At 35.3% G+C, this 26,282-nt stretch overlaps 1 protein-coding gene across 2 annotated transcripts in view; it reads right to left on the reverse strand.

Moving 5' to 3' along the window:
* Positions 1 to 26,282, reverse strand: part of ETFA (electron transfer flavoprotein subunit alpha) — a 92,073-nt gene that overhangs the window by 38,704 nt on the left and 27,087 nt on the right. For both annotated transcript variants that reach the window (XM_007462444.1, XM_007462445.1), the window contains one exon: positions 22,929 to 23,011. In XM_007462444.1, the coding sequence (XP_007462506.1) occupies positions 22,929 to 23,011 (83 nt within the window). The remainder of the gene's footprint in view (positions 1 to 22,928; positions 23,012 to 26,282) is intronic.

A 26,282-nucleotide genomic window follows, 5' to 3' on the forward strand; every position in this document is an offset into this window, starting at 1 on the left:
ACAAGAGACCCACTTCAGACCTAGAGACACATACAGACTGAAAGTAAGGGGATGGAAAAAGATATTCCATGCAAATGGAAACCAAAAGAAAGCTGGAGTAGCAATTCTCATATCAGACAAAATAGACTTTAAAATAAGGACTATCAGAAGAGACAAAGAAGGACACTACATAATGATTAAGGGATCGATCCAAGAAGAAGATATAACAATTGTAAATACTTATGCCCCCAACATAGGAGCACCTCAATACATAAGGCAAATACTAACAACCATTACGAGGCCACCATCACCTTGATACCAAAACCAGACAAGGATGTCACAAAGAAAGAAAACTACAGGCCAATATCACTGATGAACATAGATGCAAAAATCCTCAACAAAATACTAGCAAACAGAATCCAACAGCACATTAAAAGGATCATACACCATGATCAAGTGGGGTTTATTCCAGGAATGCAAGGATTCTTCAATATACGCAAATCTATCAATGTGATTAACCATATTAACAAATTGAAGGAGAAAAACCATATGATCATCTCAATAGATGCAGAGAAAGCTTTTGACAAAATTCAACACCCATTTATGATAAAAACCCTGCAGAAAGTAGGTGTAGAGGGAACTTTCCTCAATATAATAAAGGCCGTATATGACAAGCCCACAGCCAACATCATCCTCAATGGCGAAAAACTGAAAGCATTTCCACTAAGGTCAGGAACAAGACAAGGTTGCCCACTCTCACCACTCTTATTCAACATAGTTTTGGAAGTTTTAGCCACAGCAATCAGAGAAGAAAAGGAAATAAAAGGAATCCAAATCGGAAAAGAAGAAGTAAAGCTGTCACTGTTTGCAGATGACATGATACTATACATAGAGAATCCTAAAGATGCTACCAGAAAACTACTAGAGCTAATCAATGAATTTGGTAAAGTAGCAGGATACAAAATTAATGCACAGAAATCTCTGGCATTCCTATATACTAATGATGAAAAATCTGAAAGTGAAATCAAGAAAACACTCCCATTTACCATTGCAACAAAAAGAATAAAATATCTAGGAATAAACCTACCTAAGGAGACAAAAGACCTGTATGCAGAAAATTATAAGACACTGATGAAAGAAATTAAAGATGATACAAACAGATGGAGAGATATACCATGTTCTTGGATTGGAAGAATCAACATTGTGAAAATGACTCTACTTCCCAAAGCAATCTATAGATTCAATGCAATCCCTATCAAACTACCACTGGCATTTTTCACAGAACTAGAACAAAAAATTTCACAATTTGTATGGAAACACAAAAGACCCCGAATAGCCAAAGCAATCTTGAGAACAAAAAATGGAGCTGGAGGAATCAGGCTGCCTGACTTCAGACTATACTACAAAGCTACAGTAATCAAGACAGTATGGTACTGGCACAAAAACAGAAAGATAGATCAATGGAATAGGATAGAAAGCCCAGAGATAAACCCATGCACATATGGTCACCTTATCTTTGATAAAGGTGGCAGGAATATACAGTGGAGAAAGGACAGCCTCTTCAATAAGTGGTGCTGGGAAAATTGGATAGGTACATGTAAAAGTATGAGATTAGATCACTCCCTAACACCATACACAAAAATAAGCTCAAAATGGATTAAAGACCTAAATGTAAGGCCAGAAACTATCAAACTCTTAGAGGAAAACATAGGCAGAACACTCTATGACATAAATCACAGCAAGATCCTTCTTGACCCATCTCCTAGAGTAATGGAGATAAAAACAAAAATAAACAAATGGGACCTAATGAAACTTCAAAGCTTTTGCACAGCAAAGGAAACCATAAACAAGACCAAAAGACAGCCCTCAGAATGGGAGAAAATATTTGCAAATGAATCAACTGACAAAGGATTAATCTCTAAAATTTACAGGCAGCTCATGCAGCTCAATAACAAAAAAATAAACAACCCAATCCAAAAATGGGCAGAAGACCTAAATAGACATTTCTCCAAAGAAGATATACAGACTGCCAACAAACACATGAAAGAATGCTCAACATCATTAATCATTAGAGAAATGCAAATCAAAACTACAATGAGATATCATCTCACACCAGTCAGAATGGCCATCATCAAAAAATCTAGAAACAATAAATGCTGGAGAGGGTGTGGAGAAAAGGGAACACTCTTGCACTGCTGGTGGGAATGTGAATTGGTTCAGCCACTATGGAGAACAGTATGGAGGTTCCTTAAAAAACTACAAATAGAACTACCATATGACCCAGCAATCCCACTACTAGGTATATACCCTGAGGAAACCAGAATTCAGAAAGAGTCATGTACCAAAATGTTCATTGCAGCTCTATTTACAATAGCCCGGAGATGGAAACAACCTAAGTGCCCGTCGTCGGATGAATGGATAAAGAAGATGTGGCACATATATACAATGGAATATTACTCAGCCATAAAAAGAAACGAAATTGAGCTATTTGTAATGAGGTGGATAGATCTAGAGTCTGTCATACAGAGTGAAGTAAGTCAGAAAGAGAAAGACAAATACCGTATGCTAACACATATATATGGAATTTAAGGAAAAAAAAAATGTTATGAAGCACCTAGGGGTAAAACAGGAATAAAGACACAGACCTACTGGAGAACAGACTTGAGGATATGGGGAGGGGGAAGGGTGAGCTATGATAGGGCGAGAGAGAGACATGGACATATATATACAAACAAACGTAAGGTAGATAGCCAGTGGGAAGCAGCCGCATGGCACAGGGATTCCGGATCGGTTCTTTGTGGCTGCCTGGAGGGGTGGGATAGGGAGGGTGGGAGGGAGGGAGATGCAAGAGGGAAGAGATATGGGAACATATGTATAACTCATTGACTTTGTTATAAAGCAGAAACTAACACACCATTGTAAAGCAATTATACCCCAATAAAGATGTTAAAAAAAAAAAAAGAATATACAATGGAGAAAAGACAGGCTCTTCAATAAGTGGTGCTGGGAAAACTGTACAGCTATAAGTAAAAGAATGAAATCAGAATGCTTCCTAAAATTATACACCAAAATAAACTCCAAACAGATTAAGGACCTAAATGTAAGGCCAGACACTATAAAACTCTTAGAGGAAAACACAGGCAGAACACTCTATGACATATATCACAGCAAGATCCTTTTTGACCCACCTCCTAGAGAAATGGAAATGAAAACAAAAATAAACAAATGGGACCTAATGAAACTTAAAAGCTTTTGCACAGCAAAGGAAACCATAAACAAGAAGAAAAGACAGCCCTCAGGATAGGAGAAAATATTTGCAAACAAAGCAACTGACAAAGGATTAATCTCCAAAATATACAAGCAGCTCATGCAGCTCAGTATCAAAAAAAACAAACAACCCAATCCAAAAATAGGCAGACCTAAATAGACATTTCTCCAAAGAAGATATACCGATTACCAACAAACACATGAAAAGATGCTCAACATCACTAATCATTAGAGAAATGCAAATCAAAACTTCAGTGAGGTATCACCTCATACAGGTCAGAATGGCCATGATCAAAAAATCTACAAACAATAAATGCTGGAGAGGGTGTTGAGAAAAGGGAACCCTCTTGCAGTGTTGGTGGGAATGTAAATTGATACAGCTCTATGGAGAACAGTATGGGGTTACAGAACTAAAGCAGAACTACCATACAATCCAGCAATCCTACTATGGGACATATACCCTGAGAAAACCATAATTCAAAAAGAGTCATGTACCACAATGATCATTGCAGCTCTATTTACAATAGCTAGGACATGGAAGCACCCTAAGTGTCCATTGACAGATGAATAACAAAGATGTGGCACATATATACAATGAAATGTTACTCAGCCATAAAAAGAAACGAATTTGAGTTATTTGTAGTGAGATGGATGAATCTAGAGTCTGTCATACAGAGTGAAGTAAGTCAGAAAGAAAAACAAATACTGTATGCTAACCCATATATACGGAATCTAAAATAAAAAAGATTCTGATGAACTAAGGGCAGGTCAGGAATAGACACAGACATAGAGAATGGACTTGAGGAGACAGGGAAGGGTAAGGGTAAGCTGGGACGAAGTGAGAGAGTAGCACTAACATATATACACTACCTAATATAAAATAGAAAGCTAGTGGAAAGCAGCCACATAGCACAGGGAGATCAGCTTGGTGTTTTGCGACCACTAATGGGGGTTGGATAAGGAGGGTGGGAGGGAGGAGCAAGAGGGATGGGATATGGGGATATTCACTTTGTTATACAGCAGAAACTAACACAACACTTTAAAGCAATTATACTCCAATAAAGCTGTTAAAAAATATAAATAAAATGTCTGAAAATTAAAAACAGAGAAAAGACTCCACCAAAAAATTGTTAGCACTAATAAATGAATTAACTTGAAAGATACGAAATCAATATATAGAAATCTGTTGTGTTTCTACACACTAACAAGAAACTATCAGAAAGAAAAATTAAGAAAACTGTCCTATTTACAACTGCATCAAAAAGAATAAAATAACTGGGAATACATTTAACTAAGGAGGTGAAAGACCTGTATACTAAAAACTATGACACTGATGAAAGAAATTAAAGAAGACACAAATAAATGGAAAGATACTGTGCTCATGGATTAGAAGAATTAATATTGTTAAAACATCCATACTACCCAAAGCAATGTACAGATTAAATGCAATCCCTATGAAAATTCCAATGTCATTTTTCACAGAATTAGAACAATCCTAAAATGTGTATGGAACCAAAATAGACCTTGAATAGCTAAAGTAATCTTGAAAAAGAAGAAAAAAGCTGGAGGCACCATATCAGAAATTTGTAATATAATTTAAAACTATATTACAAAGCTATAGTAATCAAAACAGTATGGTACTGACATAAAACAGACATATAGATCAATGAAATAGAACACAGAACCCAGAAATAAACCCATTCACATATGGTCAATTAATTTATGACGAAGGAGCCAAGAATATACAATGGGGAAAGGATAATCTCTTCAATAAATGGTGCTGGGAAGACTGGACAGCCAGAGGCAGAAGAATGAAACTGGACCACTATCTTAAACCATACAAAAAAATCAAATCAAAATGGATTAAAGACTCGAATAAGACCTGAAACCATAAAACGCTTAGAAAACATAGGTGGTAAGCTCCTTGACATCAGTCTTGGTGATGGTGTTCTGGATTTCACACCAAAGGCAATAAAAGCAAAAATAAACAAGTGGGACTATATCAAACTAAAAGGCTTCTGCGCAGCAAAGGAAACCATCAACAAAATGAAAAGGTTACGTACTGAATGGAAGAAAATATGTGCAATTCATATATCCAACAAGGGGTTAATATCCAAAACATGTAAACAACTCATACACCTCAATAGCAAAAAAGAAACAAAACAGAATCCAATTAAAAAAATGGGCTGAGGGTATGAACAGACATTCTTCCCAAAGAAGCCACACAGAAGATGGCCAACAGGTACATGAAAAGATACTTAATGTTGTTAATCATCAGAGAACTGCAAATCAAAATCACAATGAGATAGCACCTCACATTGTTAGAAATGGCTGCTATGAAAAACAAAACAAAACAAACAAAAACCCAAGAGATGACAAATGCTGGCTAGGGTGTGGAGAAAAGGGAGTCCTTGTGCACTGTTGATAGGAATGTAAACTGGCACAGCCACTATGGAGAACAAAATTAAAAACAGAACTACCATACGATCCAGCAATTCCACTTTTGGATTTTTATTCAAAGAACACAAAAACACTAACCTGAAAAGATATTTATTGCAGCATTATTTACAATAAAAAAAAAAAGAAAAAAAAAAAGAAAATATGGTGTGTATATATATACAATGGAATACTATTCTGCCATAAAAAAGAATGAAATACAAGAATGAAATCTTGCCACCTTGAGGGTGTCATGATAAATGAAATAAGAGAAAGACAAACACCATATGATCTCACTTAATGTGGAATCTAAAAAAACAAACAAAAAAACTCTAAGCTCACTGATACGGAGAACAGATTGGTGGTTGCTGGGGTGGGGAGGAAGGGTCAAAGGGTGGGCAAAATGAGCGAAGGGAGTCAAAAAGGCACCAACTTCCAGTTATAAAATAAATGAGTCATGGAGATGTAATGCACAGCATGGTGACTATAGTTAATGATACTGTATTGCACATTTGAAAGTTGCTACAAGAGTAAATCCTAAAAGTACTCATCAGAAGAAAACAAATTCTATAACAATATATGGTGATGGATGTTAACAACAAAAAAACAGCATGCTATTATTAACATAAAGTTTTAAAAATATACAAAACAGTAGTATGTATCAGTGCTTCCCAACTTATTTATATCATGGCACACAGAAAATAGTAATATTTGTATGGTACACTAGGCTAAATGAACAAGGCTAGTCATAATATTTACTCTTCCAAAGACTGAGAGGATTAACATCTTGGCAAACTTGTAAATCATCCACGGCACTCAAGTTGAAAAGTTCAGCTATATACTGTTTAGGGATCTGTCGATATACAGTAAAAGTAAAAATGAAATGCACTGAAAAAATAATCATCAAATATAGGGTAATGGTTACGTTTGAGGGGAGGGAAGGATATGCACTGAACAAAGAGGGTTTTCAATTGTAATACTGCTTTTTAAATTTGGTGGTAAAAACGTAGGTGTTTCCTGTATAATTTTACATATAACTATATATATATTTACATATTTTTTTAATAAAAAGAAAAGAATGGGAAACAAAGTGAATTTAGTAAACATAAGTTAATTTTTCAAGCTTAGCCTAGCAAGAGAGATAAATAGGGTGGTAGCTAGCATGGAAAAAGAGCTGCTGGGTGGGTAGATGAATAATTTTCTTTTTTTAAGGTTATAAAATAGCAGCCAGGGACTTCACTGGTGACGCAGTGGTTAACAATCTGTCTGCCAATGCAGGGGACACGGGTTCGATCCCTGGTCTGGGAAGATCTCACATGCTGTGGAGCAACTAAGCCTGTGCGCCACAACTCCTGAGCCTGCGCTCTAGAACCTGCAAGCCACAACTACTGAAGCCTGTGTCCTAGAGCCCGTGCTCTGCAACAAGAGAAGCCACTGCAATGAGAAGCCCGCGCACCACAACTAAGAGTAGCCGCTGCTAGCCATAACTAGAGAAAGCCCATATGCAGCAATGAAGACCCAAAGGCAGCCAAATAAATAAATAAATAAAACTAAAATAAATAAATAAATAGCAGCCAGTAGAGAGGTGCCCTGGACCCAAAGTATGGGGGTAATTAATGGAATACCATCTCAAAGGAGGTAAGAAGTGATGGGATCCAACGACAGGTAGACATATTAGTATTAAATAAGAAAAGGGCCACCTCTTTCTCTGATACATATAGGTAACCTGGGTTTTTGTTTTGTATTGTGTTTTGCTTTCATAGAGAGGACAATAAGTTGACTTGTGAAGCAGAAGGAAAGGTCAGTGCCCAAGAATAAAGGAAATGATACTAAATAAGGGGTTTAAAAAACTGGTACAATATAAAATAATGTAGTTGATATATACTAACAAATCAAAATTCAGTTCAGGTAGATATACTTGTGGAAAACTGTCTGAGGCTATACAATCCACCAATTTTTTCTGGACAAGTGATCTTCAAAACGTGCTCAGGGCTCTAATCACTCTGCAAAGGTGCCATAGAAAATCTCTCAGAATACTGAGAAAGGGAGGGAGCTGAGTTAGTAGCACTCCAGGTACATGGCCCCAGTTCAATCCCACTTTTTCTTATGTTATGTATGGAGCTTTCTGATAAGATTTCATATGAAGAAGGGTTCTACAACGAAACCACTATGAAATTTTACCCTAGCCAGACCTACAGGCCCAAAAGCAAATAATTTTGACTCCTTACAGAAGTGCACTTAAATATTAGGCAATTGGCTGACACTGAAAAACACTATTTAAAAAAAAAAAACCTGGCCTATGAAACCAGTCCTATTTATAATAAAGATATTGTTGAGGATGTTAATCAATAGTGTCCTCTGTATAAGGGCTCAAGGGATAAATGTATTTCTCTCATCTTGATACCAGGCCAAATTATGCTTCCCATGTGCAATTAGTTTGTTTTTACCTTAGGGACAATGTAAATGAAGACACTGATCTTGTTTCCCAATATGAACTGGCTTCTAGAAAACCTAGTGCCAAATTGGCACTCCAGGTCTAACAAATGGACAAGGCCATACAGAATTTATTTTCTTTAAAATCTCTCTCCTAGTTGCAACACATATCTCCAACCTTTGATTACCCTCCACCTGAATTTTCCCAAGACCACTCAAATTGCTATCCAGCCACCTCCGCACCTCACCCCAAGAGATACAAGGCAGAGTTTGGTTGTGGCAGGTATGGGGGTGGAAAGTCACAGCAGGAACACTAAGAAATCCCTATCTCTGAGGTCCAGGTGCAGAGGACCTGCCTAAGATAAGGTTAAATAAGAACTGAGAACCACCCCTTAACACAACCAAAGACTAAAGAGATATGACGACTAAATGCAATACTTGGCCCTAAACTAGATGCTGTACTGAGAGGGGAAATATACTATCATGAACATCGACAGTCTAATAAAATAGGAATATTCTGTTAGAATAAGGAAAACTGGAATTGGAATATAAACTGACAAAATCCAGATATGGAATGTAAACTGTACTTTGGCTATGTAAGAGACTATTTTTTTTTATTGAAGTATGTTGATTTACAATGCTGTGCCAATCTCTGCTATACAGCAAAGTGACTCAGTTATACACATGTACACATTTTTAAAAATATTTTTTCCATTATGGCTTATCACAGGATATTGAGCATAGTTCCCTGTGCTATACATTAGGGCCTTGTTGTTTAGCCATTCTAAATGTAATTGTTTGCATCTACCAACCCGAAACTCCCAGTCCATCCCTCTCCCTCCCCCACTCCCCCTTGGCAACCACAAGTCTGTTCTCTATGAGTCTATTTCTATTTTGCAGATAGGTTCATTTGTGCCATATTTTAGATTCCACATATAATATCATATGGTGTTTCTCTTTCTCATTCTGACTTACTTCACTTAGTATGATAATCTCTAATTGCATCCATGTTGCTGCAAATGGCATTATTTCATTCTTGTTTATGGCTGAGTAGTATTCCATTGTATATATGTACCACATCTTCTTTATCCATTCATCTGTCAATGGATATTTAGTTGTTTCCATGTTTTGGCTATTGTGAACAGTACTGCTATGAACATAGGGGTGGACGTATCTTTTCGAATTATAGTTTTGTCTGGGTACATTCCCAGGAATGGGATTGCTGAATTATATGATAATTCTACTTTTAGTATCCTGAGGAACCCCCAAACTGTTCTCCATAGTGGCTGTACCAATTAACATTCCCACCAACAGTGTAGGAGGGTTCCCTTTTCTCCACACCCTCTCCAGTATTTGTTATTTATAGACTTTTTAATGATGGCCATTCTGACCAGTGTGAGGTGGTACCTCATTGTAGTTTTGATTTGTATTTCTCTATTATCAATGATGTTGAGCATCTTTTCATGTGCCTACTGGTTATCTCTAAGTCTTCTTTGGAAAAACGTCTATTAAGGTCTTCTGCCCATTTTCAGTTGGGTTGTTTGGTTTTTTGTTATGGAGTTGTATGAGCTCTTTGTATATTTTGGAGATTAAGCCCTTTTGGGCTTAATATTTGCTTAATTTGCAAATATTTTCTCCCATCCTGAGGGTTGCCTTTTTGGGCTTTCTTGTTTTTTATGGTTTCCTTTGCTGTGTAAAAGCTTGTAAGTTTGATTAGGTGCCCTTTGGTTTTGTTTTTATTTCTATTGCCTTGGGAGATTGACCTAAGAAAACTTTGGTATGATTTATGTTAGAGAATGTTTTGCCTATGCTTTCTTCTAGGAGTTTTATGGTGTCATGTCTTATGTTTAAGTCTTTAAGCCATTTTGAGTTTATTTCTGTGCATGGTGTGAGGGTGTTCTAACTTCATTGATTTACATGCAGCTGTCCAACTTTTCCAGCACCATTTGCTGAAGAGACTTTTGTTCCCCCATTTTATATTCTTGCCTCCTTTGTCGAAGATTAATTGACCGTAGGTGTGTGTTTATTTCTGGGCTCTCTATTCTGTTCCATTGATCCGTATGCCCGTTTTGACTTCTGTAGCTTTGTAGTACTGTCTGAAGTCTGGGAGAGTTATGTCTCCTGCTTTTCTTTCTCAGGATTGCTCTAGCAATTCTGGGTCTTTTATGGTTCCATACAAAATTTTGAATTATTTGTTCTAGTTCTGTGAAAAATGTCATGGGTAATTTGATAGGGATCACATTAAATCCATAGATTGCTTTGGGTAGTATTGCCATTTTAACAATATTAATTCTTCCAATCCAAGAGCATGTGGTATCTTTCCATTTCTTTGAATCCTCTTTTATTTCCTCTATTAATGTTTTATAGTTCTCAGCATATGTCTTTCACCTTGATCAGATTATTCCTAGGTATTTTATTTTTTCAGGTGCAATTTTAAAAGGTATATATATTTTTTACATTCCCTTTCTAGTATTTCATTGTTAGTGTAAAGGAATGCAACCAACTTCTGAATGTTAATCTTGTATCCTGCTACTTTGCTGAATTCATTTATTAGATCTAATAGTTTTTGTGTGGAGTCCTTAGGGTTTTCTATATACAGTATGTCATCTGCATATAGTGACAATATTAGCTCTTCCCTTCCAATTTGGATACCTTTAATTTCTTTTTCTTGTCTGACTGCTATGGCTAAGACTTCCACTATTATGGTGAAGAGAAGTGGTGAGAGTGCGCATCCCTGTCCTTTTCCAGATTTTAGTGGGAAGGCATTCAACTTTTCACCCTTGAGTACTATATTGGCTGTGGGTTTGTCATAAATGGCATTTATTATGTTGAGATATGTTCCCTCTATTCCCACTTTGGTAACAGTTTTTATCATGAATGGATGTTGAATTTTGTCAAGTGCTTTTTCTGCATCTACTGAGATAATCATGTGGCTTTTTATTTTTCTTTTGTTAATGTGGTATATTACATTGACTTGCGTGTCTTGAACCATCCTTGTGAACCTGGGATGAATCCACTTGGTTGCGGTATATGATCTTCTTTATGTGTTGTTGGATTCAGTTTGCTAATATTTTGTTGAGAAATTTTGCATCTATATTCATCAAAGACATGGCCTCTAATTTTCTTTCTTGGTGGTGTCTTTAGTTTTGGTATCAGAGTGATGGTGGCTTCACAGAATGTCTTTGGGAGTGTTCCCTCCTTTTCAATCTTTTGGAAGAGTTTGAGAAGAATCACTGTAAGTTCTTCTTTGTATGTTTGGTAGAATGTGCCTGTGAAGCCATCTGGTCCTGGACTTTTGTTTGTAGGAAGTTTTTTTTAATTACAGATTCTATTTCACTTCTAGTGATCAGTCTGTTCAAATTATCTATTTCTTTTTGATTCAATTTTGGGTGGGCTGTATGTTTCTAGAAATTTGTCCACTTCTTCTAGGTTGTCAAATTTCTTGGTACATAATTGTTCATAGTATTCTCCTACGGTTTTTTGTACTTCTGCGGTATCGGCTGAGATTTCTCCTTTTTCGTTTCTTATTTTGTTTATTTGGGATCTCTCTCTTTTCTTCTTGGTGAGCCTGGACAGAGGTTTGTCAATTTTGTTCACCCTTTCAAAGAACGAGCTCTTGGTTTTGTTGATTTTTTTCCTATTGTTTTTTTAATCTCTATTTTATTTATTTCCTCCCTGATCTTAATTCTTTGCTTCCTTCTGCCAATTTTAGGTTTTGTTTGTTCTTTTTCTAATTCTTTTAGGTGGTGGTTAGCTTGTTTACTTGAGATTTTTCTTGTTTTTTTGAGGCAGGCCTGTATCACTATGAACTTCCCTCTAACAACTGCTTTTGCTGCATCCCATAGATTTTGTATGGTTGTTTTCATATTCGTTTGTGTAAGCGACTATTTCTACTCTTTGGAAATACACACTGAAGTATTTACAGGTCATGATCTTACTGTCAAATAGTTCAGAAAAAAATTGTGTACATATGTGTACACATACACACATACTGTATTATTTTTAATTTTCAAATTTTTATAAGTTTGAAATTATTTCCAAATAAAAAGTTAATTAAAAAAAAAGGAATAGAAGTCTTTGTTGTGACAGTAAGCTACAGACTAGTGGATCCCCATAACTCGGTCTGAATTCTTGCAGGGAGCATGAATCCATAAACATACCAGATTGTTCCATATAAATAAATGTTCAGTAATCTTCCATACGTACGTGTCAACTGCTATGAACGATAATATAAAAATGTATTTAAAAGTATAACTAAATTCACAGCATCTCTGGGGTATTAGACATTTTCTTTAAAAATTTATAATAAAAGTAAAATTATTTTGTGAAATAACAAAATTTGCCTTTAAGTGTCCCCTTACGTGAAATAAGGAACTTCTTACTATTCATCATCAGAGAGAACTATGATGATGCTTTCCACAGCTGTAACAAAATGGCAACAAAATACAACATAGGATCTTCAAATAATATAAAGTTAAAAGGAATATGAATGAAAAAAAATCAAGCTTTAAAAGATTCAGGAGGTTTCGGTGGTAAGACAACACAGACCCAAATTTAATAAAGATAACTGAAAGTACTTTGTTCAGCTTCAAACACTAAGAAACTCTGCATTATTACTAAACATTGCATTATTACTAGACACGATTTTAACAGCAGACAATAAAATATGGAGGAAGGAGAAGAGAGATTTTGGATGTCTTCAAATGCCAACAGTAGGATCTGACTGCGAAGAATCTAATGCAATATTAAGTAGCACTAATTAAAATAGTATTTAGGAAGATAATAATCCAACTCTGTACTAGTCAGAGCACACATGATGTGCTCAATTCTAAGCCTCAGGACTCCTGCTTATGGCCCTGAGAATAGTTTGTATCAGACTAACTCCCCTCTTGCAGAGAAAAACTGTGAAACCTGGTTAAAATAAAGGCAGCAACAGTTTAAATACACTGGAGATCAAGTGGACACTTGAGAAGCCAGAATTCTGTAGGGGAGGGAAGCACAATGAAAAGAGCCCACCATACACCTCTACTTCTTCCCTTGGGACATATGCAGATCTCCCACAAGGGAAATAAAAGCCCCTCAGAAAGCAGCCACTTTAGATAGAAACCTGCAGTCTTATTAGTGGAGGGAACAAACAAGACAGTATTTATGGCTGCAACATTAGCTGGAAGGTGAGGAAAATATTCCAGAGGGACAACCACAAACTCTGCATACATATTCTGCTCAAAACTCTGGCTGACCACCCCCCGACACACACTGGACATGTGTCAGGTAGCCTCTAAGCCAGCTGGCTAGGCTAAAAGAGAAGAGGATTTGAGGTTTGAGTGCAGCCAAATTAATTGCCTGCTAAGACAAAAATCAATATTCTCAATAGAAATGTAACAGAATCCATAATCTCTACAAATATTACTCAATGTGCATAATATGATCCCAAAGTACTAGGCCAGTGATTCTTACAGTGTGACTTGCATATTCCTGTAAGTCCCAAGACCCTTTCAGGGGTCTGCAAGGTCAAAAATATTTTCATAGTAATACTAAAATGTTATTTGTCCTTCTCTCTCTCATTCTATCACAATGCTACAGTGCAGTTCTCCAGTGGCTACATGACTGTTTGAGGAAATCATCTCTCTGATAACTACCAGAAGCTATGTATCTGTATTTCTGTGTTACCTAAAAATGTTTAAAGTAGTAGGTTTTAAGTATAAATATGTATGTTTAGAGAGATTAACTCAGTTTGTTCTCAGTACAGTAGCTTGTGCTCTTATAGTTGTAATTTCTGTAACCTCATTATCATCCAATAAATTGATATTTGGAATCCCAAAGATTTCCCTGTGCCTACAAGGAAACACAAAAAGAAGTACATTTTGTTACCTTATATGGCAATAAAAAATGTTTTGTAAACTTTTATATATTTTAAAATTTATCTAAAACTATAATTTTAGATTTTGCTAATATTTATACTAAAATACAGAAGACTCACTTTCCCAACCCACAGCTCCAACATCTACATCAAAAGATGCTGATAAAGATGAAACTGATAACAGAGATCTCTAACTTACGGAAAAGAGGAATCTATTCTAAAAAATATTGTGTAAAATTAAAAATAAGTGAAAATATGATGAAAGTTATCTTTCTCTTGGCTTCAGAGGTGTTAATAATTTATGTTACTGTGTCTTTTGCAACAGAAATGATGGCCATTTTGAAAATAATTCCATTTAGAGAAAAATTAATTGAATGTTTCATTTTTAACACAGATGTGATGTTTAAAAGTAAAAAACTGTTTAGCTTTTCAAACCAGGAAGGAAAAAGTCACTAAAGCATCATATGGGTTATCATATTTCATTGGCTAGACAAGCACAGTTAATAAAAGACTAATAAAGGTGACCTTGCTAAATGCCTGCTAGATGAAAAATCAGTGAAAGAAACTATGGCACTGCCACATTCCAATGATACAGGAGCTTGCTGAATAAAAGATTTAACTGTAAACATGAATATTAAGTTAATGAATCATCTGCAAAATTGTACTTTTGCCTAACAAACAGACAAATCTATATAGTTGGGTTTTGTGTTTTAATTGTATTTGTCCAGTTATCAATAACAACTAAATACTGAAGAATTCCTTTATGTGAATGCTCGGCAACAAACAAAAGTGGTACTGAAAAACTCAAAGTATTAAGTAACTTTTTTGGATCTCATGGTTTATCCTAGAAAAACTGTATTGACTTTTGCACTGATGATGTAAAAATAACAGTGGGTAAAACTGCTGCCTTAGCATTAAGCAAGACGGTTGCACCAAACTGTACTAGTTGTCACTGCATTCTTCATGGCCACATACAGTTTAAAAAAAAAAAGAAAAAAAAAAACCCGGTTTCATTTAACAACGTCCTTGATGTAGTAAAAATTATTAGTTTTATTAAATCTTGACCTTTGAGTACACATCTTTTTAGTATTCTGTGTGACAAATCACGAAGTATGCAAAGTACTTCCATTGCATACAAAAGCACAATGATTGTCTTGAGGAAAATGGCTCGTGTGATGGTTTGAGTAAACCACCCACATTTTCATGGATCACCATTTCCACTTCAAAGAACAACTGACAGATATTTGGAGTTTTGCCAGACATTTTATTGAAAATGAATGAGGTGAGCTTACCAATTCCTAGAAAACAAAGTTTTTGTTGCCAAGGACAAAATTTGTGAATTAAGTTGATAATTAGAATTTTTTAAAAACTTGTATCCATGAATATGAGCTGTAAAGACTCCTCTAATGAGATGAGTGGTGATACTGATGAAGGTAATGTTCTGATATTGATAAAATGTGTCAACATTTGAAAGATCTACAAAACTCACTAAAGGTTATTTTCTAAATGTTACAGGACAGTGAAAGATCCATTCGAAGCACAATACAGACCAACAGATTTTAATGTAAAGGTATGAAAAGTTCATTGATATGGTTTCAGATTCCACACTGCCAATACCCTTTAAGAATTTACTCCTTGTCAAGTTCTGATGTAGTGTAAAAGAAGAATATCTACAATTTTATGAAAAGGCTATTAAAATACTCCTTTCTATCTATATATCTGTGTGATGCTGGATTTTCTTCATATACTTCAATCAAACCAATATAAAACAACACACAGCAGATACGAGAATCTAGCAGTTTTCTACTAAGCCAGATATCAAGTCAAAAATGTAAAAAAATACCATTATTCTCATTAAATTACTTTTGTTTTGGAAGACAGTTATTTTCACTAAAATGTTATTTATATTAAAAGAAATGGCTTTACTGTTGTTATTTTCAAAAGAATAAATATTTTAAAATTTTCTCAGTTTGAATTTCTAATAAAAGAAATATCAATAGATATAACCCAAATAAACAAAAGCTCTGAGAGCCCTAAATAAATTTTAAAAGGAGCCCTAAGACAAAAAATTTGAGAACCATTGTACTACACACATAATGAAACAGGAAAGTGTGAAAATACAATCAAAGGACATCAACCCTGAAATAACCCAGAACTTGGAATTAGTACACAAGGATTTAAAAGCAGCTATTACAAGTACGGTCAAGGATGTAAAGGAAGATAACTGTAATGACTGCACAGATAAGAAATCTCAGCAGAGAAATGAAACTATAAAAAGAACCAAATGAAAATTTAGAACTAAAAAATACAAAATCAGAAATTTCCTAGATGGGTTTAATACTATATTAGAAATTATAAAAGAGTCAGTAACAATGAAGATAGACCAATAAAATTATTCAATTTGAAGAACAGAGGGGAAAAAAAAGCATGAAAAAGAATGAACAGAACTTAAGTAACCTACAGAAGAATATAAAGATATCTAAAATATGTGCAACTGGAGTCCTAGAATAAAAGTAGAGAAAAATAATGTGGCAGAGTGTTCTACGTCAACAGGCCAAATCTGGACTGCCATCTGTTTCTGTACATAAAGTTATAATGGAATACAACTCATTCACTTACTTACAAGTCTATGGCTGCTTCTGCTCTACAACAGAAGAGTTAAGTAGTTACAACAGAGATTATGGCCAATTAAACCAAAAATACTTCCTATGTGACTTACAGATAGCTTGCTGTCCCCTGGTCTAGATCTTTTATGTCCTTACTGAAATTTTTCATCTAGTTATTCTATCAATTACTGGGAGAAGGTATTAAACCCTCCAAATATAATTATGGATTTGTTTACTCCTCACTTTAGTTCTGTCAGATTTTGCCTGATGTATTTTGAAATTCTGTTATTGGGCAGTTACACATCCATGATCATTCTTTCTGATAAACTGATCCTTTTATCATTCCATAATGGCCTCTTTACGTTTGGCAGTACCCACTGTCTTGAAGTTTGCTTTATCTGATATTAAAAAATACAAACCAGATTTCTTATGCTCACTATTTGTATGGTGTATTTTTTTCTATCTAAAGTGTATTTCTTTTAGGTAGCATATAGCTGAGTCTTGCTTTTTATACATTTGGTAATCTCTGCTTTTTGACTGGAATATTGAGTTCATTTATACTTTTCTCTCACTGCTTTTAAGAATTTATTTCTATCAGTATTGAAGTGGATGTACATTGTTTATGAGTTTTGAATACAATTATATCAACCATAAAAATAGACCAAACAATTCTGCTTGTCCGTCAGAAAACAATTCTTGATCATGAGATTTCAGGTCTTCGTTTTGTTCTCATTTAAAGTAATAAAAGGTGTTTGCTGATCATTAACTGGAGAAAACTGCAAAGTCAGTGAATCTGGAAACTAACATTTATGACATACAGATGGCCAAGAGGCACATGAAAAGATGCTCAACACTGCTAATTATTAGGGAAATGCACATCAAAACTACAATGAGGTATCACCTCATACCAGTCATAATGGCCATCAACAAAAATTCTACAAACAACAAATGTCAGAGAGGGTGTAGAGAAAAGGGAACCCTCCCACACTGTTGGTGGGAATATAAACTGGTACAGTCACTACGAAGAACAGTATGAAGATTCTTTAAAAAACTAAAAATAGAGCTACCATATGATTTAGCAATCCTGCTCCTGGGCATATATCCAGAGAAAACCATTATTCAAAAACATACATGCACCCCAATGTGCAATGCAGCACTATTTACAATAGCCAACACATGGAAGCAACCTAAATGTCCATCAACAGGTGAATGGATAAAGAAAATGTGGTACATATATACAATGGAATATTACTCAGCCATTAAAAAGAATGAAATAATGCCATTTGCAGCAACATGGATGAACCTGGAGATCATAATACTAAGTGAAGTAAGTCAGAGAAAGACAAATATCATGATATCGCTTATATGCAGAATCTAAGAAAAAAATGATACAAATGTACTTATTTATAAAACAGAAACAGACTCACAGACTTAGAGAACCAACTTATGGTTACCAGGGTAAAAGGGTGGGGGGTATGAACAGACTAGGAGTTTGGAACTGACATGTACACACTGCTATATTTAAAATAGATAAACAAAAAGGACCTACTGTATAGCACAGGAAACCCTGCTCAGTACTCTACTAATAACCTAAATGGGAAAAGATTTGAAAAAGAAAAAAGTTTCAATAGGGAATGCAGCGAGGAGATCTGATGTTGGTTAAATTATAGACTCTTTCCAATTAGTTGGCTCGCCCTCCAAAGCAAATGTACTAAAAATAAAATGACTTCCTTTTTGAAAAAAATTTTTCTTTTTATCATTCTGTAAACAATTTGACTATTACATGCCTTGTAGTTTCATTCCTGTTTCCTGTTCTTGGGGTTTGTTGAGCTTCTGAGATCTGTGGATTTATAGTTTTCATCAAATTTGGTCATTCTATGGTCATTATTTCTTCCAATAGTTTTCCTGATCCAATTACACATATATTAGGTCTCCTAAAGTTGTCCCATAGCTCACCAAGGCTCTGTCCATTTTTTTCCTGTGTTTTCAAAATTTTCTGTGTTTCATTTTGGACAGTTTTTGCTGCCATATCTTCAAGTTCACTAATCTTTATTCTTGTAATGTCTAATGGCAGTATAAACATTCTTTTCAAGTGCACAAGGTATATTCACCAAGATAGAGCATTTGTTAGGCCATAAAATAAGACTCAATGAATTTTAATACTGAAATATTAAAGAGATGCTCACCAAAATTAAATTTGAAATCAGTAATAGAAAGCTATCTAGGAAAAAAAATCACAAATATATAGAAATTAAACATTACTAATTTTCTAAACTGGAAAATTTTTTTAACGAATGATGAAAATATATCAAAATTTGTGGGATGCATCTAAAGTACTATTTAGAGGAAAATTTATATCTTTAATATTTACATTTAAAAACAAGCAAAATACAAAATTAATGAAGTTCTACCTTAAGAGCAAGGTAAACCCAAAGTAATTAGAAGGAAGAAAATTAAGAGCAAAAATCAATAAAAAGAAAACAATGAAAAAAATTAACAAAGCTAAGAGTTGGTTCATTGTTGGTGTAGCTGCTCTGCAAAACAGTCTGGCAGTTCCTCAAAGGTTAAACATAAAGTTACCATGTAAACAGCAATTCCACTCCTCGGTACATATCCAAGAGAAATGAAAACATATGTCCACACAAAAATCTGTACGTGAATGTTCCTATCTGCATTATTCATAAGAGCCAAAAAGTAAAAACAGCCCCCACACACACAAACCAATCTTACACAGATTTTTCCTTCAGAAAATATAGCAGGAGGGAATATCTTTCAACTAATTTTATGAAGCCAGCATAATGCCAATAGCAAAATTAGACAAAAGATATTGGGGGGGGGGAATTACAGATTATTTTGATACAGACAGACCTAAAAATCTTTAAAGAAATATTAGTCAATCAAAACCAGCAATGTATTAAAAGGATAACATATCATGATCAAGTAGGGTTTACGACAGTAACTCAAGGTGGTTTAACATTCAAAAATCAACCAACGTAATTCACCAAATTAACAGAATAAAGGAAAAAAACCATGATTATTTCAACAGATGCAGAGAAATATTTGACAAAATTCAACAACCATTCATGATAACAACTCTCAGCAAATCGGGAACAGAAGGGAAGTTCCTCATCTTGTTACCATTAAAATAAACAGGCAAGCCACAGACTGGGAGAAAATATTTGCAAAACATATATGACAAGTAACATATCTGGTATAGATTTTTAATAAAACTTCTACAACTCAATAACAAAAAGACAAGCAATTCAATAAAAAAGGTACCACACATCTGAACAGGGACTTCGTAAGGAAGGCATCTGAGTGGCCAATAACACAACAGTGTTCATCATCACAGATATCAGGAAAATGTAAATTAAAACCACAATAAAGTATACCACAACACAAGCACCTGAATAGCTAAAATACCAAATGTTGGTGAAAATGAGGAGCAAGTGGAACCCAGATACATAGTTGGTGGAAATATAAAACTGTACAACTACTTTGGGAAGAAATGATCCAGAGCAGTGTCAGAGTCCAAGCAAGGTAGGTAGGGTTATCTATATAGGAGGGCTGAATGCTCAGTGCAGGGTGTGGGAGCCTGAGTGGGGCAAGGAGAGGATTTGTGCAGGTTAGTGTATTGGCAGGGTCCAGGTTTTTTACTGCCAATGAAAGGCATTACAAACAGGGAAAGGGAGAGTAAGAATTGACCTTGGACTGGAATTGGTGATGTCACTGTGAACTCAGTTTTCAATGTAGATAGACTGATAGTGAAATAGATATAAATGTTTGTATGTGTATATGAATACATATGTGTGTATGTCTGCATACATATATACATACCTACACACATTCCCTAGCTTTTTTCACTGAGGGGTCCTGGGAGTAGCAATGAGCACAATTAATATCCAGATGTCAGCTTCATACTATTCCTCACCAAAAGGAACCAGGACTCCCTGGAGAAAAGACTGATGCCAGGGCTGGGACAGGAAAGGTACAAAAAGCCTGGAACATCTTAGTCTGCCAGTAAGTAAGAAAGGCCTCAAAGAATTATGGGAACATGTCAAGAAGACACAGAAGCCACACTGAAGGGGTTCTCACTGGCCAAATGTGGAACAATTTTTACATCAATTAAAATAATAACAACAGATTTTCACCCACTGAATAAAACAGGAACCGTAAGTCCTATTATAAAGAAATGAATATTTATTTAACATTCATTTATAAATATAAATAAACTGAAAGTGAGGAGAACTGAAATATTCACATCATTTCAAAGTACCGCCTCATAAAACATTTATTAATTACAAAGGGAAAAATAACTTTACAGTGGAGAAGTTTGACAGATATCAAAGCCTTTAATATATTTAAATTCCTTATGAAAAATTTAACCAAATGGTCAAAGTGAAAATCTAATAAGACACAATGAAATTGTGTACCATCTGATAGTATGAAATACATCCTTTTGCTATATAGGACATTATTGGGACAACTGGCAAAACCTGAACAAGGTCTGATGATTAGATAGTATTAATGTAAATTGATGTTAATCTCCTTATTTTAAAAGTTGTATTGTGGCTTTATAGGACAATGTCCTACATATTTGGAGATGATGAAGAATCATCTCAGCAACTTACTCTCAAATAGTCCACAAAAATAAAGGCTTTTACTCTGTCCTTGAAAGTTTTCTGTAAACTTGAGATCATCTCAAAAAAGCTTTAAAGCCTTAAAGAAAAATACACACACGCACAAATAAATATGTACACATATATATACATGTCAAAGTCTAACTCAGAGTTAATGAATCAGAATCTCTGGGCTTACATGATTTATGTTAAAGAAAGTCTTCAAAGCCTTTAATGTATTTAAATTCCTTATGAAAAATTTTCAATAATCCTATATTCATGACAGTAATGTTGAAGAAAGCTGACTGTATGACATTTATTTACAATACAGGTAAGGATGCCACTGGTCATTCCCTGTCATTCTGCTATACTACTTAATAACAAGTGTGTTGTTACTGAAAAGTCAATGTAAATAAAAGTTTGTCTCCCAGCATACTTTCTTGAAGTATTATTGATTAGGAAGGTTGTGGGTCTGATCTTTTGTAAATAAATTCAAGCCTAAAGATTCATGTAAACTAGGACAAACAAGATTTCTACCAAAAAAATAACCTATGTGCCACACCTCATTAAATGCTAGGGAAGGCTTGAGCTTACTTGCTCAATAAATGCTCTCACAGCCTGACTAATGCAGTATCACAAGCAAATAGGTCACATGGTTTTGTGACTTTATTTAGTAACTATTTTACATTCTGAGACCTTATCTGACTTCAAATAAGCTGAATAACACAAAAAGTATTAACAACCATCAATACATTAGATCTTATAAAAATTAAAAATTTCTGCTCTTCAAAAGAAAGTGAATAAAAAAGCAATAAAAAGACAAAGAACCCAATTTTAAAATGGGCAAAAGACTGAACACTCTTCAAAACAAACTTCAAAAGCAAGACAAATTTTTTGCCTATTTTGAAACTTTGAATGAACCTCTGATGGAAGGGCACTGAGATATGAGATTTTTTTAAAACGGATATGACTTAATATCCTGTTTTGAAATACGTTAAAAAAAATTTGAAATACATTAAAAATTTTTTGAAATATATAAAAAAATTCATTTTCCTCCACACAATAAAGACTTAAGCTGGCTGAGAATTGTATTCACTGAAAACCTGAATCATCTAAGAAATATGAACAATCATTAGATATTGTTAGTGATTCAACTTTGAAACCAAAGTATTCCTTTTGTAAGTTTTGGATAGTTTTAACTGAATAGTCTAGTATCACTTACCCATATGGATAAGAATTTTCTGAATTTCATGCAACTAGACATAATACAGAAATAAACTAGGTGTTCAGGAAGATATAAGACCACAGTTGTCACTCACAGCTCCCAATTTTGAGATTCTATGTTCATTAATATAGATTCATCAGTTTTACTGATAGATTTTATAATATATAGGCTTTATGGTAAATAAATGTTAACGTGAACTTGTAAAATCCATTTAATAAAATGCTGCTTCTATCAATTTTATATTTAGTGTTGTGACATAAATTTGACAAACTATTCCACTGCTTTAAAAAATGTGAAAAACAATGCTGGATTTAAGAACTGCTCTGTGTTTAACTGAGGCCAAGAAATCCACAGACCTGTGAGAAGGACACATTCACCATGGTAATGGCTAACTGCTTAGGTACACTGAATAGGGCACCAATCACTGGGATGATTGTTCCACAAATATATACAGTTCTTATCCCCATAGAATTCTGCATGGCATATTTTATTGCGATACTTACCGGTGCTACTATTTTTCCTGTCTGTCCAACTTGCAAGTCATTGGGAACAAAGCCAGCATCAACAGCAGCACGAGACGCACCAACTAAGGAAAAAATATCTGTCATTTTTTTAAGTTCTATTATTCAACTAGTTGGAATATTCACTGATAACAGTAAAAAAAAAAAAAAAAAAGATTGATATAGTACATACATAAAACATACATTATAACCTGTTTGGGACGTCATTATATAATGCTCCTTTACACCGTAACTTCACAGCTTTTAAAGAAAGGTATTATAATATCTTTACCCCTAGGACCAGATAAAGAAAAGAGTTACATACAACACAAGATAAAGGCTTAACCAGTATTTTCTATCTAAAAATTAAAATGAGAATTTAACTAGCCTTCTATCCTCATTCAGCAGGAGCCTCAGGTCCTCTTCATCTCCATCTAGAGAGGACAAAAAGGGGGAGCCCTAGTGAATACTCCTCACTACCTCTTAACACTCACAGACTCACCTCCACTACCTATCATGAGCCAGTCAGGACTGATCACATTCTGCCCTTCACTTACATTAGTCACTGCAACAAGCCCCAGACTCAGGTTATCCTTCATAACCCATACACTGATCCCCACAATGCCCTGCATGCTCCCCAATCTGCACCCTTCTCCCACTGCTCCCCAATTCCTGAAACCTTTCACTATGATTTCTGGAAATCACAGCCTGATACCAGCAAACCACAAGTCTCTGTATCTTCCACCTATCTGTCTAAATGTTCCCTGAGGACAAGGATTCCCCTGCAGCCCTTTCCAGCAGATGTCGCTTTGCCACCATCTTCATACCACTGGGCCTAGAGGTGGTACACCAGGCCCTCACTGCCACTCTCGGAAAGTTTCCCCTCCTCCCTCCTTAAAACCCTTCAGCTTCGAATCTCATGTCATCAGATTATGTCATCCATATATTGCTGTGTCATCTATCAACCAGCAGGTCAATCCCCTTCATTCCTCAATGATTTTTAGCTTCTGGGTCTTTGCCACTTTCTCCAATACTAGTCTTAATTCTTGAAGACTTTGACACCCTGGCTTCTCAGTTCCTTGAGCAACTCTCCTCCAGTCACCTTGTCCTTCACTCTGCCCATGGTCACATCCCCAGCCAGCCTATTAGCAACATCCCTCAATAATCTTAATTTCCAAAGTCTCTCTGTGACCTCCCCTTTCTAGCTATTTTTAGTACCCTACTCCAACAACCCTCTGACCACACTGGGATCCACAATTCAATTCATTGTCCCTCTCTCCCCTCATGTTCTCTCTTCTTTCTTTACCCAGCTTAATTTCTATTATCAGTGACTCTAATCACTCCTTTGCATATGTCTTTAATTTCTTTGCCCTCCTCTTGTACCATCACACTCAAGTGGAAATCCTCCATCTCTGGTTACTGATTAAGCAATCTTTCCACCTTTTCCATACCTGTCCTACTATAGTTCTGCATGGCTGGAGAAAAACACCAATACTCAGCCATGTTAACTGGGTTTTACTTTAAATAAATAGGCCTTAATTCTCTCCATCTTTCTTAAACTACCGATATAATTTCATATCTTTCCTTCTCTCTTCAAACTTCCAATACTCTTTAAGATTCTGCCTATTTCACTGAAAAAGTTGAAACAATCAGAAGAGAATCTCCACATGCTCCAACTAACACATTCACCCATCAACCTGCAGCTGTGTTCATATTCTCTCTCATCTACTCAAGAACATCCTTCCAGTAACTCTCCTGTCTATCTCGTGTATGATTAATCTCTCCCTGTTAACTGAAGCATTCCTATCAGCATATAAGTATGCTATTATTTGTCCAACCTTTAAAAAGTCCCTCTGTTCGTCCCACTCCCCCTCTAGCTACTGTCTATTTCTCTGCTCTCCCATATAGTTAAAAGCCTCTAAAGAGTTGTTTGCATTCACTGTCTCCAATGCCAGGCCTCCCATTCTATTTCTAAAAACTTTTTTATTAAAATATAACACACATACAGAAAAGCACACAAATCACAAATGTGCTACTGCTCAATGGCTGATCATAAAGTGAATACAACCAGGTAACTACTACCTAGGACCATTCTTTTAAACCCACTCCAATCAGGTTTTCGCCCCCACTACCCACCACCCCCATTACTAAAACTGCTCAAAGTCACCAATGACTTCTAAGTGGCTGAATCAATTAGTCACCTTTCAGTCCTCATCTTCCTTGACCTTCCGTCCTTGCAGCATTTGACATAGGTGATCACTCTTTCCCTTACTGAAACACTTCATTTGGATTCCAAAACATCATACTCTCTATCCTGATTTTCCTGCCTTACCTACCCATTCCTTTTGGTCTTCGTTCTCCCCTTCTCCTCTACCTCTTAATCTTGCAGAGTCTAAGGCTGAGTCCTGGGACCTCTTCTATATCTACACTCAGTTAGTTTCCTTGGTGAGTTCATCTGGTCTCATGGCTTCAAATGTCAAATAAACGCAAATGATTTCCAAATTTCTATCTCCAGGCCAAACTTTTGAACTCCACATTCCTATACCAATTGCTTAATTGACATCTCTATTTGGATGTCTATTATTAGACATCTCAAAACTTAGTACAGTCATTCCTCAGTATCCGCAGGGTACTGGTTTCAGGAACCCCACCCCACAAGGATACTGAAATCCAAGGATGCTCAAATCCCTTATATACAATAAAATGGCATATATTTGCATATAACCTACGTATACAGGCATACCTCAGAGATATCGCTGGTTCGGTTCCAAACCACCACAGTAAAGCAAGTTCCATGGACTTTTTTTGCATATAAAGGTTATGTTTATACTATACTGTAGTCTATTAAATGTGCAATAGCATTATGTCTAACAAAATAATGTACGTACCTTAATTTAAAAATACTTTATTGCTAAAAATGTTAATCATCATCTGAGCCTTCAGCAAGTCACAGTCTTTTTGCAATAGTAACATCAAAGGTCACTGATCACATACCGTAACAAATATAACAGTAATGAAAAAGTTTGAAATATTGCGAGAATTACCAAAATGTGACACAAGAGACATTAAGTGATCAAATGCTGTTGGAAAAATGGCACCAATAGGCTTGCTCAAAGCAGGGTTGCCACAAACCTTCAATTTGTAAAAAATGTAATATCTGCAAAGTGCAATGCCTATACTTTAAATCATCTCTAAATTACTTATAATATTGAATAATGTAAATGCTATGTAAATAATTATAAATACAATGTAAATGTTATATAAACAGCTGCCAGTGGAAGGCAAATCCATATTGTTTTTTGGAACTTTCTGGAATTTCTTCCCCCCGAATTTTTTTTTTTTTTTTTTTTTTTTTTT

The sequence above is a fragment of the Lipotes vexillifer genome, unplaced genomic scaffold (assembly GCF_000442215.2).
Source record: "Lipotes vexillifer unplaced genomic scaffold, Lipotes_vexillifer_v1.1 scaffold1456, whole genome shotgun sequence".
Lineage (NCBI taxonomy): Eukaryota > Metazoa > Chordata > Mammalia > Artiodactyla > Lipotidae > Lipotes > Lipotes vexillifer.